Source organism: Capricornis sumatraensis, chromosome 4, assembly GCF_032405125.1.
Source record: "Capricornis sumatraensis isolate serow.1 chromosome 4, serow.2, whole genome shotgun sequence".
NCBI lineage: Eukaryota > Metazoa > Chordata > Mammalia > Artiodactyla > Bovidae > Capricornis > Capricornis sumatraensis.
In genome coordinates this window covers 8695023-8708469 of record NC_091072.1, presented here as the reverse complement: position 1 = coordinate 8708469, position 13447 = coordinate 8695023, and the positions used below count along the sequence as shown (strand labels likewise).

The 13447-nt window shown below is 47.0% G+C and overlaps 1 protein-coding gene across 2 annotated transcripts in view; it reads right to left on the bottom strand.

Moving 5' to 3' along the window:
• Positions 1–1685: 1685 nt before the first annotated feature.
• Positions 1686–13447, bottom strand: part of KAT6A (lysine acetyltransferase 6A) — a 101223-nt gene continuing 89461 nt past the window's right edge. Inside the window, exons 12-17 of one of the 2 annotated variants that reach the window (XM_068971159.1) lie at positions 12747–12978; positions 11803–12052; positions 9969–10443; positions 9811–9938; positions 6611–6923; positions 1686–4630 (exon numbers count right to left, since the gene is read on the bottom strand). In XM_068971159.1, the coding sequence (XP_068827260.1) occupies positions 1986–4630; positions 6611–6923; positions 9811–9938; positions 9969–10443; positions 11803–12052; positions 12747–12978 (4043 nt within the window). In that variant the 3' untranslated portion in view covers positions 1686–1985. Of the gene's footprint in view, positions 4631–6610; positions 6924–9810; positions 10444–11802; positions 12053–12746; positions 12979–13447 lie in introns of both variants that reach the window. The other variant, XM_068971157.1, reaches the window with a different exon arrangement.

The window sequence follows — 13447 nt, the reverse complement described above, 5'->3', positions numbered from 1 at the left end:
CTCCCTCCCCACCCACCCCGTCCCCACCCCAACCAGGAAGCAATGACAGCGCTGAAGAGTCGGCAGAGGGCAGCACAGGGCACGTTCTACACACAGGACTGGGGGCTGGAAAGGTATATACAGAGACTGGTCCTACTCAGCCTTGCGCATGCTCAGAATGCTCAGACAGCGGTTAGGAGGCGGGATTCTGTCTTGTTCTACCTAACACGTTTAATTGAGAAAGTCAATTAAAGTGTATATATATATAAAAAAAACCAACAAACCTGTGCATTTGAAAAAATTTAATGCCTAATTTGTTACTTCAAAAATTTATCTATATAAAATGTACAAATAAAGGAGAGAATTTAATGCTTACAGGCATTTCTTTAAGCAGTACTTCCTCCTTTTGGATATTTGACTGCACATACCAAGTGGTATAATAGTGTCCATCTTCCAATGATGGAACATATATACGTATATATATATATACACATATATATATACTTATATATATATATATATGTTTTTTTTTTTTTAACCTATCCCTGGAGCAAGTGACAAGAAGAGAATGGGCAAACTGGCTGCACAAGAGAAAAGAGAATGAAGTTGGAAGTAACATAGGAGCCTGCTAAAACCCTGCTGTCCAGATCTGCCCGACTATGCTGGTGGTTGGTCGATCCCTCTTCTCCTCAGCCTCTCCCTGGGGAAGGGCCGCGCATCCCGATTCACAGGGGAAGGGACTCAGGATCTCAAAAGACGAAGGAAAACTAGAGGTATGTTATCACTGAAGTAGCTATAAGACTCACGCCACGGTCTCCCTCACAACACGCTATCTGCGTCATCTCTTCCAACACGAAGTAAACAGTGTCAAAGGTTAGTCAGGTATTTCTCAAGCCGCTGACGTGTACAGTCATCTGCCAACCCTTTAGATGAGGATGTAAGAGGCTCATCGCCAAATCACCGGGGACTGCTGTTCACTTTAATGAGTCAGGAAGGCTGGAGAATCGAGACCCTTAAGAGTCTCAAGGTATGTACTAAAATCAAGAGGCTGCGTGGAAGTATGTGCGTATGGCTGATTCACCAGGTGGTTTAAAAAAACAAGAGGTTACGTTCCTCTTTTGATTGTTAACTGACCATCTATTCCTCCAAGGCTGATCAGGATTGCAAGCAGCTTTCCTCTGAGATTCTGCTGTTAATTGAGACTTACAGTATTTTTGTGTCTCTGAGTGCTGAGTGGGAGTAGTTTTTAAAAAATTATATTACACTTGATCTAAGAAAAACATTTCAATGAAGTCCATCTATAAAGAAACATTCTTGGGGAAAGGTTTTTAAGAGGTGTGTGTGTGTGCGCGTGTGTGTATGTGTAGGGAGTGGAGGGGATTTTAGGAGGAGAAGCATTTTCCTGCCTCGCTTTATTAATAATAATAATAATAATAATATTAACAATAATAATAAGTTTAAGGAGCTTGGGTTGTTCTCCATGTCCCCGTCCGAGTCTCCCATAAGTGCCTCCTGCTGGAATGAAGTAGGGAATGAAAGGCTGGGTGTGGAGGAAAAGGGTCTGGCTAACCCTCGAGATGTATAAGTAACATTTAAAAATGACGACACTGGGAGCTGCAAACACTTGAGGGGAAACATACATTTTAAAATAAAATAAAGATAATTCACTTTTACACAAATTCTGTCCATGTGGCGTGTAAAGAAAGTAAGGCTCTTTTTAATTATGAAAAGATTTCTGTGCATGTTTCCCCTATCCCCAAATCCGTTTTTAGATGAGTTCTATTGTAAAATGTTCAAGATTGTGAAGAAAACCAAAACCCAGAACAAAATGAACCCCCCCCAAAAAAGACCAGGTTTTCTAAAAAATGAAATAAACCAAAGAAAAATTCCTCTAAATCTACAGCAATATTTTAACTGGAAAAAAGGTCCATTTTTCTCTGGTTTGTCAGTATAAAAGGTTCCTTTATTTATATATATTTAGGTTCTGAACTGCAAGTCCGTCTTGCTCATCTTCTCATGTAAGGTCCGTTGAGCGACTGCTTGGGCACGCCCGCCGCGTTCATGTAGCTGTGATGGGAGGGGCCCGTGTACATCACGTTTCCGTGCGGGCTCGGCTGCATAGGCTGCTGGGGGTAGGCCTGGCCCCCCATCACCCCCATCTGCATCTGCATAGGATACTGTGCTGTCTGGTTCATGTAGGCCGGGTTACTATGGTAACTGCTGTTCATCATGGGCTGGGTCATTCGATAGCTGTTCATGGCGTTCAGGGTGTTCATATTCATGGAATTGACATTATAGGCAGGGGTGGGCATCAAGTTCACCCCCATGTTCATGCCACGCTGCACGGCCAAGGCACGCGGGCCGGCCTGCATGGCGACCGCGGGCGGGCTGCGGCCGTACAGCTGCTGCTGGTGAGCCGCCGCGGAGGGCAGGGGCGCCGACTTGGAGCGGATGGAGATGTGCCCCTTGACGGGCATCTGCCCTTGCAGCCGCTGAGTGTGGGGAATGCCAATGTTGGTGGCAGACATGTTGCACTGCAGCAGAGGGGACGTGAGGTTCATGGTGGTGGAGGCCAAGTTCGGGGGCGGCGTCATGGTGGCTTGTGCTTGAGGGGTCCCCGCTAAGGGATGCGATGGAGCCAGCTGAGCCAGTCCCGTGTTGGACAGAGAAACACTGGTTGCATAGGAAGTCACAGCAGGAGAATGGCTATAAGGCATGGCATGGGGGTCCATAATGGTGTTGGTCAGCTGCTGCAACTTGGCTAGACTGAAGGTGGCCGACGGCTGGGAGTAGCTGCCGGCCCCGAAGTCCCCGGGGATCCGCTCGTAGATGCTGATGTTCCCCGCGCTGCCGGACTCGGGGATCTCCATGATCATGGGCGCCGGAGTGAAGCTGTTGTTCATGCTGCACTGTGACAGCGGGGGCTGCTGCTGGGGCGGGGGCGGGGGCTGTGGCTGCTGGGGCGGGGGCGGGGGCGGGGGCGGCGGCTGGGCCGGTGGTGGGGGCGGGGCCGGCGGCTGAGGCTGTGGCGGGGGCTGCTGCGACGGCTGGGGTGGCGGCGGCTGCTGCGTGCTGGGAGGCCTCTCGACCGCACAGCTCTGCGGGGACTTGATCCCGCAGTTGGCGGCGGGCGGCACGCTGCTCTGCGGCATCAGGCTGCAGCCGCCGCCCATGCCAGCCATCTGCTGGGTGACCACACAGCTGTTCTGGGTCAGGCTGCTGGAGGACGACAGGCCGTAGGAGCAGCTGCTCTGGGATGAGCTGTTCCCACAGATGCTGCCGCCCATGGTGGAGTCGTAGCTGCTGGGGTTCTCGTAGTTCTCCGTGGTGCTCTCGATGCTGCCCAGGTCACTGAAGCCGCTGTCCACCACCTGCTGGGAGTGGTCGGATACGGAAGGCACGTCCATCATGGGGCTGGTCTCCATGTTCTGCATAGACGGGGCGGACAGGGATCCTTGCTCCGGGCTGATCTGGGTGTAGCCCCCTTCGAGGGCGGGCACGCTGGGGCTGCTGACCGAGCGCACTGACTGGCTGGGGTGGGACTGGACGGAGGACAGCGGGCTGTTGTGCTCCGAGGCGTGGCAGTCCTCCACCAGGGCCAGCGGAGGGTCCTCGTCGGCCTGCGTGTAGCTCTGCAGCGTCTGGCAGGCGGCCAGCGTCTCCTCGCAGTCCTGGTAGGCGCCCTCGTGCTCGCCGCGCTCCTCCTGCGTCAGGGACTGCACGGCCTGCACCGTCTCCAGGTCCAGCTCGCTGTGTGGGATCTCCTCCTCCTCCTTCAGCTCCAGCAGCTCCTCCTTCGAGCGCGAGTCCTCCTCGCGGTCGTCCTCAGAGCCCGGCATGTGCTCGGACACCACGGATGCCTCGTGTGAAGTCTGCTCCTCCTCAGAATCCGGCTCCGTCTCCTCCTTGTCTTTGGGGTTCTCCCCGCTGCCCTGCACGTTAGGATCTAAAAAAGCCTCCCGGCCGCCTGGCTCCTCCTTGACGCCCTCCCGCGCCGGCGGCTCCCCCGGCTCCTCCTCCTTCTTGGCGGGCTCCAGGTGGCCGTCGTCCTCATCATCCGCGTCATGGTCTTCGCTCTGGTTGGTCTCCGCAGCCGTGTCCTCCTCCTCCTCGGGCTCCCGCCTGGCCAGCTCCTGCGGCGCCTCCTCCGACGGCCGCTGCTCTGCGGGGACGTGGGGCTTCTCCTCCTCCTCACCGGCCTCGGGCTCCTTGGCTTCGGTCTCGGGGCTGCTGGCTTCGGCGGGAGAGGCCGCCCTGACGTCACTGCTGGTGGTGTCCTCCTCCTCCCCCTCCTCGACCTCCTCCGCTTCCAGGGGCAGCTCCTCCTCTTCCTTCCTTTCCTCTGTTAAAGGCAAGTCGTCTTTTGGTTCAACAGTTTCTTCGCTCTCTTCCATTTTGGATTTACGTCCCGCTTTCGGAAGGGGGACGATGGACTCAACGACACACTCTTGAGCAGACAGGGGTACCATCTCCCGACTCAGCTTAAATCCCGGCTTGCGACCAGCTCTCTTCTTCCAGTGGACTGGTTTGCGGCTCTTGCCCTTGGGCCATCCCTTCTTCTTCTTCATGGGCGTGGATGTATCTGGCTCAAGTGCAGCGTCCTTCACATCACATTTTCTCAAGAGAGACACTGGCTTTAGGACAGGAGTGTCTGCACAGGAAGGATAAAAAATAAAATAAATTACAGGATCTTGTATTTGCTAGTGCCATTTTCCGAGCCCACATGTACAACAGAAATGATTTTATTATCACCCCAAACTCCTGACTATCTTCATTTTTAAGTTAAGAATCTAAAGGAGAAACCTATTTCATGATATCCTCTGAAGTCACAGAGTGAACTGGCAGAACAAGGAAAAGAATTCTGGTCCACCCACGAGGTTCAAGTGCATCATCAAAGCCAACTGCACATCTTTGGGAAGTTACCCTAAGACTCAGCATTATCATTTAAAAAATGAAGATAAGATTTATAAGGACACAAATACTAGTAGTTCTCACAGCTACTTTAGACAAGCTGTCTTTACCATGTAAGTTACATATCAGCTCACTTATCCCTCCTCCCCCCCCCCACCCCATTTATATTATTGCTTTGGTTTTCTTAGTTTCTACAAAATCGTTACTTTGGGTAATATCATGAGCCAACTACTCCAGGCCATGTCTGAGCAATCCTACAGGAACATTTCCCAGCCAGTGTTGTGTTTGTGTAAAAAGAGCTGCAAGGCATGTAGTCCTGGACAAATACTAACCTGAAGCAAAGGGTTTACTAGAAATAAATTTGATATTAGCATCACTTTCTCACTATCACTTTTTCTAAAAACTATGAACTATCCATAGCATAATAAGTACATCCACATTTCCCATTAATTTTTAAAAATAAGACCAGCAAGGTAGGAACAGGAATTTTTTTAGGGGGTTGGTGGGTGGAACTGGTGAGACTAAAAAGGTATAGTTACAGGTAGTAACCTGAAAATAAACAAAGGAAATGGCTACATTAGAGAAAATTCTGTTCAATAGGATCTTAGAGGATACTATTTTAATCTATGATGATGTAAGACAGAATTTTGCAAAAGTGCCACATTCTTTACAAAATAAATTTTTAGTTTCCTAGTTACATATCTCAAAATATAACACAATAAAATTCTGGAAAATCATGCACAATAAAGCAAAAAACTTAAGTCATCACTACATTTAAAGTATTGATTATACAAAAATACGAGACTGAAGAAAATGCAAGTTGTCTACTAGATTTGAAATTGAGTGAACTTATTTTTAAAAGCCCAACTAGTCAGTACATAAAAGCTATAGGTTTATGCACCAAGCGTGGACTCAATTCCTTTGAATTCACCCAGCAAAGCAAAGCAGTTCAGTGTGACCCCAGCAAGGAGGCCACACAGCACGAGGCAGGAAATTCAGGTGACGATGCAAACAACTAGTTTGGGATCCAAGTCATATATGAGCCCCTTCTTTTCATCTTTAAAGAGGAAATGACAACCAGTCTTATCACTGGATTTTTAGCTATGCCATAAAATTTAACTTATTTTGAGGTAGCTGTTACCCTTTCAATTAGAAATTTACTACTCCTTGAATAAGACATATTACAGATATGATTCAGGAAGAGATTTGAAGCAAGTCCAATTTACACGAGTCTGACCTTATTCGAGAGCCACTTCTAAGCACTTAGTCATTTAACTGTATTTACGGAGTGCCTATTTGAAGCACTCAGCACACATAATTAGCAGAACAGGCCAGGTCTATAGACTGCGCACTCCAGTAAAGGGTTATTAATTATCTTCTTCACGCTCAGTCTCATCTACCCATTAACTAAAGATACATGTAATGGCCGAGAAAGGACTAGGCAAAAAGAACAATTTCCGAACAGCAAGATTACTATCTGCGGAGGCAAAAACAGGTGCTATGGGGGAACTGGGAAAAACCACTGACAAAAGGACAGAGAACTAAGGCAGAAGGCGAGTATGAGCACACCCGACACAGCTCTTCGGAGGCTGCAAGCCATCCTGCGCTTGCTCGGCGGGTCATCTGCCCTTCACCCTCTCTGCTGGACGCTTTGCAGCTACCACGGCTGCATGTTTCAAAACCAGGAAACTACAACAGGCAACCGCTCTGTGAAACATACCATCAGCATCATCTGACTCTTCGTCATCGTCTTCATCTTTAGACTTCCTCTTAGAATCGGACCGACACCTGAGAACGTCCTGGGAGGCCAAGCGATGAAAGTACCCTCGAGAGAAGAGTTCGCTCTCATCCTCTTCTTCCTCCTCCTCATCAATCTCGAACGTTGGCTCTAATCTCGGCATCGGCCTCTCGGAGTCGGAGTCTTCAAAAGGCTCGTCTAAGACCTCCGTGGTCTCAGAAATGGTCTCTGTGACCACACTGCTATTGTGGTGTTTGCGCTTTCGGACTCTCCTTCTTCGGTGAAGAATTGGTTTCTATTTAAGAGAGAAAGAAGCATTTTATTTATGGTAATGAACATCATCATTCCATTAATAACGATTAATAGTTTTTAAACCTGACAGAATTAGCACGTATCAAATGAGTATGCTGTTTGCCAAAAGACACTTTGAACATTAGTTCAAAATACCATAGTTAAGATACTATATATACATAAAGTGTCATAGATACAAAAAGGATCACTGAAAACAATTTTGTAAAAAAACAGAGTAAAGAGTGGATGTTATCATTCCCCTACTAACGGTGTGGTTACACTTAGTACCCTAGGGAGCAGCCTATTTCAATACTGAAATGACACAAAGGCTAGTTTCTTCTCTTTTCCTCAAAAGAGAAAAAAAGACATAAAGCAGCGTACATCTCACAGCTCCACTGTGCAGAACCAGCAGGAAGGCCATGTGCCGCTGCTATGCACTATCCAGAGTTAAAGTGGGGCACGGGAATGTGGAATCGGTATAGATCTCCTTGGTGTTAGCGAGCATTTCAGAAATAAACAAATGTGGTGTTGGGATGTGGCACAGTAGGCATACTTCTGTACTAGAGTTGATCTAACATCTTAAATCACATAATAGAGATCACAAAATGATATCATATATTACCAAAGCTGATCTAATTCAATCCCCTCATTCTACGGAAGCCAGAAAGGTTACAGGACTCGCTTTAAGGTCACATTCAGATAGTAAAGAAATGGCTAAAAATTATTTGCGATTCCTAGTCAAGTAAATTTCTTCAAAACTTTACAAGTATCCTGTACATGTACTCACTGCCTGTTATGATATTCTCTTTTTACACAGGGAAATAGCATGATTTTATTTTGTAAAAAGGCAACATAAGCCTAGGATGGCAAAGATATATTCTTCACAGTCATGTAATGAACAGCAGGTTAATCAACTTTTCTCCACTTCAAACTTACTAGTCTTTCTAGTTGAGAACACAGTTTTTCAAACGAGGTTAAACACGGCCCTGCTCTAAGGAGAAATGGCTGATCCAAGGACTGGGGCATGAAAGTAAGTATCTATGAGGCCACACAGATATGTCAAGCAACAGGAAAAAATGGTTAACTCTCTCGAACAGACTTCCAAGTAATTAACACAGATATTCTGCTCTTAGGGAGCAGAGTACAACTTCCTGCATCTTAGGCATGGGCTGCAGGCAGTCACTTCCCTCCAAAGAGTACAGTAGAGAAAGGGGTCTGAAAAAGGCAGTAACTCAAGAGTGAAGAGACCTGACAAGCCTGGCACCTGGAAGCTGACATCAACGTCAACAGTGAGAAGTCACATGGACAGCAGATGCCCCTGTATTTGGTCCTGGTACAGCCTGATGGCAGATACCCTTCTATGATGTGATGAGAATGGGCCTCTACCTCTGTGGCCTTCTTCCCAAAACACTTCACCCCATTTTAATACCATAAGGGGCATTCTACAGAATATTCAGCAAGTACTCAACACTGCCAAGGTCATCAAAAACGAGGAGTCTGAGAAACTGTCACCAAACAACCAGGGAGCCTAAAAAGACATGACAACTGAATGCAATGTATGTGGTGTGCTGGGAGGTATCCTGGGGAAACTGGGGGAGATCTGAACAAAGTATGGGCTCCGGTTAACGAAGTATCTGTGCCGGGTCACTATTTGTGACAATGTGCCGCATCAAGGGAGAAGGGCAGTAACAGGGGAGACGGGGTGTGGAGAACATAGGAACTCTTCATACTTCCTTTGCAATAAACCTGTGAATCTAAAACTGCTCCTAAAATGGAAAGCTCTTTTTTCTCTGATAAATAGCCCTATCTTTTTTTTTCCCCCAAGGCTCTGCTAAGGAGAAGAATGATTTTATTGTGCTGGGTGAAAGCTGCCACCTCGCTGGTCCAGGGTGGCTCATCCAGAGAGCCAGCATGCTTCAGCTTGGCTGGTCTGCAGCAATGTTTAAAGTTCACGCCACAGTTTGGGAGATCTCTGGTATACAGTTTAACAGAATCTGTGACTACCACCTCACAGCCTTCAGTAATAACCTGGCTATCATTCAAACTTTGCAAGATGATGAAATATAGCTTAGAAAATACTTTGAAAACAAAGTTAAGTGAAACCACAGAGGGTTGAAGAGGACAGAGACCCAGGCAGGACACGGCACCGTGCAGGGCGAGGGGACAGGCATCACTCTAGAGTACTGGGGCACTGTCCCGCCCACTCTCCATGCAACTATGGAGTGTCTGCCTCTCCTTTTCTAGTAGAAACATTTCTAACCCATGCTTTTGGCCTTTTGATTGTGGAATCTCGGCTCCCCGACCAGAGTTTGAACCCATGATCCCCACAGTGGAAACTCAAAGTCCTAACCACTGAACATGAGGGAAGTCCCCAGGGGATTTTTTAAATCCCTGCTGCTGCTGCTGCTGCTGCTGAGTCGCTTCAGTCGTGTCTGACTCTGTGTGACCCCATAGACGGCAGCCCACCAGGCCCCCCGTCCCTCGGATTTTCCAGGCAAGAACACTGGAGTGGCTTGCCATTTCCTTCTCCAATGCATGAAAGTGAAAAGTGAAAGTGAAGTTGCTCAGTCCTGTTCAACTCTTCACGACCCCATGAACTGCAGCCTACCGGGCTCCTCCGCCCATGGGATTTTCCAGGCAAGAGTACTGGAGTAAGAAGTCATAATTTGAAATCAAACCAGCAAGCTGAAAACAGCCTGTCAGCCCTTAAATACATGGATGACTTCCAGGTGAGCACTCATGAACCAGACGAGCTGAGTGCACATCCCACGCGCTCACTGGGAAGATCACAGGCTAGGAGGCACTGGGCCTGCAGCTGAAAGGCTAACACTCTGTGGACTCCTGCCCTGACCTCCCAGAGCTCTGGGATGGGGCAGGGAGGGGCGGCCCACCTTCCGCTTCAGCGTGGGCTTGGTGAGCACCGGGGGCGAGCTGGACCGGGGACTCTCGGGCTCCCCATCCTCCTCGCTGCTCTCGCTGCAGCCCCGCAGCGCGGGGCGGTCCCCGTCAGCGTAGCGGCCTTCACAGTAGCGCCCCTCACTGTAGCGACGGGGCAGCCGGTCGTGGGCGTCGGGCAGCCCGCACTTCAGGGGCTCAGGACTCTTCTTCGGCGGGCCTCGCCAGAGCTCGAGCCCCTCGCCAGGTCTCCTCTTGGGCCCGTCCGGCTTCCCGTCCTGGCTCGGCTGCTCCTGGGAGGCTGCCGCCGGCTCCTCGCTCTCCACGTACTGCTCTTGGGAAGGTTCTGACTTTTCCTCACAGTCTCCGTACTGCTCCTGGGGGGCTGGCGTCTCTTCCAAGAGCAGTTTTGGGTCCTTATCACCAAAGCGTTCCTGGGCTTTTCTGTTCTTCCTCCCCCAGCGGCCTCGCCGAGACGGCTGACTATTGGCAGGAAGACTGTCACGGGGAAGGACCTGTTTGCTCAAACGAGTGGTACTGGCTGGTGTGGTGACTTCTGGTTTCTTCTCACTTTCTACTGAAGTGTAAGAATCCTGTTCTTTGTTCTCACGAGATGCAGACTTCCCCACCTGATTTTAGAAAATAAAACCATGCTGGTTAATTTCCAGTCTTACTTGCTTACATCTCCTATTCTGGCCTTTTAAATGCTGAGATAAGAAAACAGAGCTTCAAAGATGACATTATTTAATACTTAACATAAATATTTCTTGTGTGATAGGGACTGTTTTAAAAGCTGTATGGGTAAAATCCACACCAATTATGTGAAATATTATTATTATATCCCCGTTTTACAGATGAGGTAACTGAGGCACAGAACATGTAAGTAACCTGCCCCAGGCCATGCAATAGCAAATGAAGAAGCTGGGATGTAACCCCAAACAGTCCGATCCAAGAGCCAGTACTCTTAACCACTATGCAAACAATAAACAAAGTGACTATTATTGTCCTTAAGTGTTAGTCACTCAGTTGTGCCTGACTCTTCGTGACCCCACAGACTGCACCCCACCAAGCTCCTCTGTCCATGAGATTTTCCAGGCAAGGATACTGGAGTGGGTTGCCATTTCCTTCTCCAGGGGATCTTCCCAACCCAGGGATCGAAGCTGAGTCTCCTGCACTGCAGGCAGATTCTTTACCTAGTGAGCTACAAGGGAAGCCTTGTATTATTTTCCTTATAATCTAGTAAATGTTAAATGAGACAGTTCATGAAATTTATCAGAAATTTATAAACAGAGAGGAGACAAACTCTGGGGCATGGGCAAGAGAAAGAGGATGCTCAAAAAATGTAAGAAAATTTCTGGAATGATTATGACTTATTTTATTCTGAATACTTAATTTTACTTGGAAAATTACACTAAACAGGGGGCATTGAAACTATTTATATCTATCAAAAGAGAACACAGAGTTTTAAAGGATGAAAGCACTGCTTTAAAAAAAAAAAAAGGACAGAGAACAGTCTGCATCACATGAAGAAAAATGATGAAAATGACATAGGACCTTCACTAACCCTTTAATGGCGAAAGACACCAAAGCGTTTAGTGCTCTATTAGGAAATATGCACTGCTTATATTATTTCCTTAATGTTTTAAGGAAAATGAATCTTCATTTTAAACAACGATCAGATTTAAATTTAATTCAGATTCCTCAATTCCTATACAGCTTCAAACTTAGCTACTTATAGGGACTCTTGATAAATACTCATAACTGACACAATATAACAAATTTGAAGGTTTCCTAATGATACAAGGCTTGAAAATATACAAATAAGTAAACAAAACCCAGTCTTCCTGAAATTTCTATCACTGAAATAAACTTGGAAATTCTAATGTGAGTTTATAGTACTGGTTTCAGATCCCATTATATGTACATCACAAACACGCCTGAAAACCAACACGCGCTCTTCCTTTACCAACACCGGGGACCGTCCGTGCCCTTACATTTGGCTCCAATTCTCGTTCCTGGCTTTGACGCTCTTCCGGCTCTCTCTCCTCCTCCTCTTCCTCCTCCTCCTCCTCCTCCTCTTCCTCCTCCTCCTCCTCCTCCTCCTCTGAGACAACAGAATTGGACACTATGACGGGAGTCCAGCGCAAACACTCGGGATCTACATCTACAGGCCGCAGATTCAGCTGAAGCTTTGCCATGTGATCCTGGATAAGCTTTTCCCGGCGGATAATCACAAATCTGAAACCAGAGAAAAGTTTATAGCAATCAACGACGCACCAGGAGTACCAAACAATGAGTATGGAGCTGCACTCCCAGAAAGCCCTGGAAATGAGAGCAGATAAATGCTTCAAAAAAGCCTGCCTGGAAAGACACCACCGAGATGGCTCAGAAACACGAAGCTGGATAAAGACTTCACACTCAACTAGAGTGATGGAAGTGGTTGTTTCAGTCACTTCCTGTCTCACACTTCCCACCTCTGAAACTTCTGCCATTCTCTCGCATTCTGTCTTTTATTCTCCATCGTTCGGGCCCAAATGCCTCCTTTCTTTGTGACCTTTTCTCCATCACACTAGACAGGTAAGCTGTCTTTCCTCTGACCTGTAGCTCATTCTGTGCCATCTGTATGGGAATTAATCAAAGGTGTATTTTAGTTGATACTATTTCTGCAGCTGTTACTTGTATTGTGAAGGTGCTTCCCATAAATAACAGATTCAGTAGCTTAGGTCTGAAAGTTAGACGGAAGACCAGAAAAAATGTTTTTTAAAAAATGATCACTAGTATAAAATATATAAAGGAAATGCTGTCTCAGGATCACCAAGTACACCACTTCTGTCAATTCATGCACTTCAACTGATATTAATCTGGCTGCCCGATCCAGACACCTTTACCCAATCACCTTTCAAAGGTTATACAAAGGGATGTTAATACTCACTGGTCACTCCGGAAGTCCAGCATTCGCAGGTGGTGGAGTGTGGAAGTAATGTCTTGAGGGCAGATTCCAGTCAACTTACTCAGCTTCTTGATGCTGATCTGCTTGTCATTCTGGTGATAAAGGCACTCCAGTATTACACTTTTCCAGTAAGCCATGTAGGAAAGGCGACCTAGATCGGACAGCGGTTTCTCTGGAGACCCTGCTTGGCCTTCACGCTTTGATAACAAATAACCTAAAGAAACCCCCAAATCACAAATATGTCAGAGAGCCTAAAAGATAGCAGTTTACAAAAATAACAAGCCCTTCTTCCATAATCAATCCAAGTATTACAGGCTATAATTTCAGAGGCTAATTCCTTCAAGAACAAAATTACAAAATTACTTGAACACAAATTTGCAAGATTACACAATTTATATACTCTGGACATTGAATTAGTATTATTTTGTCTATAGTTAATATAAATCACATTGTTAGAAATATTCAAACCGTTAAAAATCAGGACTTCGTATTAACAGGCTGCACAGATAAGATCGAGGCAAGAATGCTTTTTGCCTCAATGTACGATGGGGGGAACCATCCCTGCATGTTTCACTTGGGCCACTAGATGGCAACAGAACTATTTGCTTGCACAAGACTGCCTTCAGTTTTTACATAGTCCCAAGACTGTGGTTCTATGAGGGGCCTCTATGACAATTTCTGGT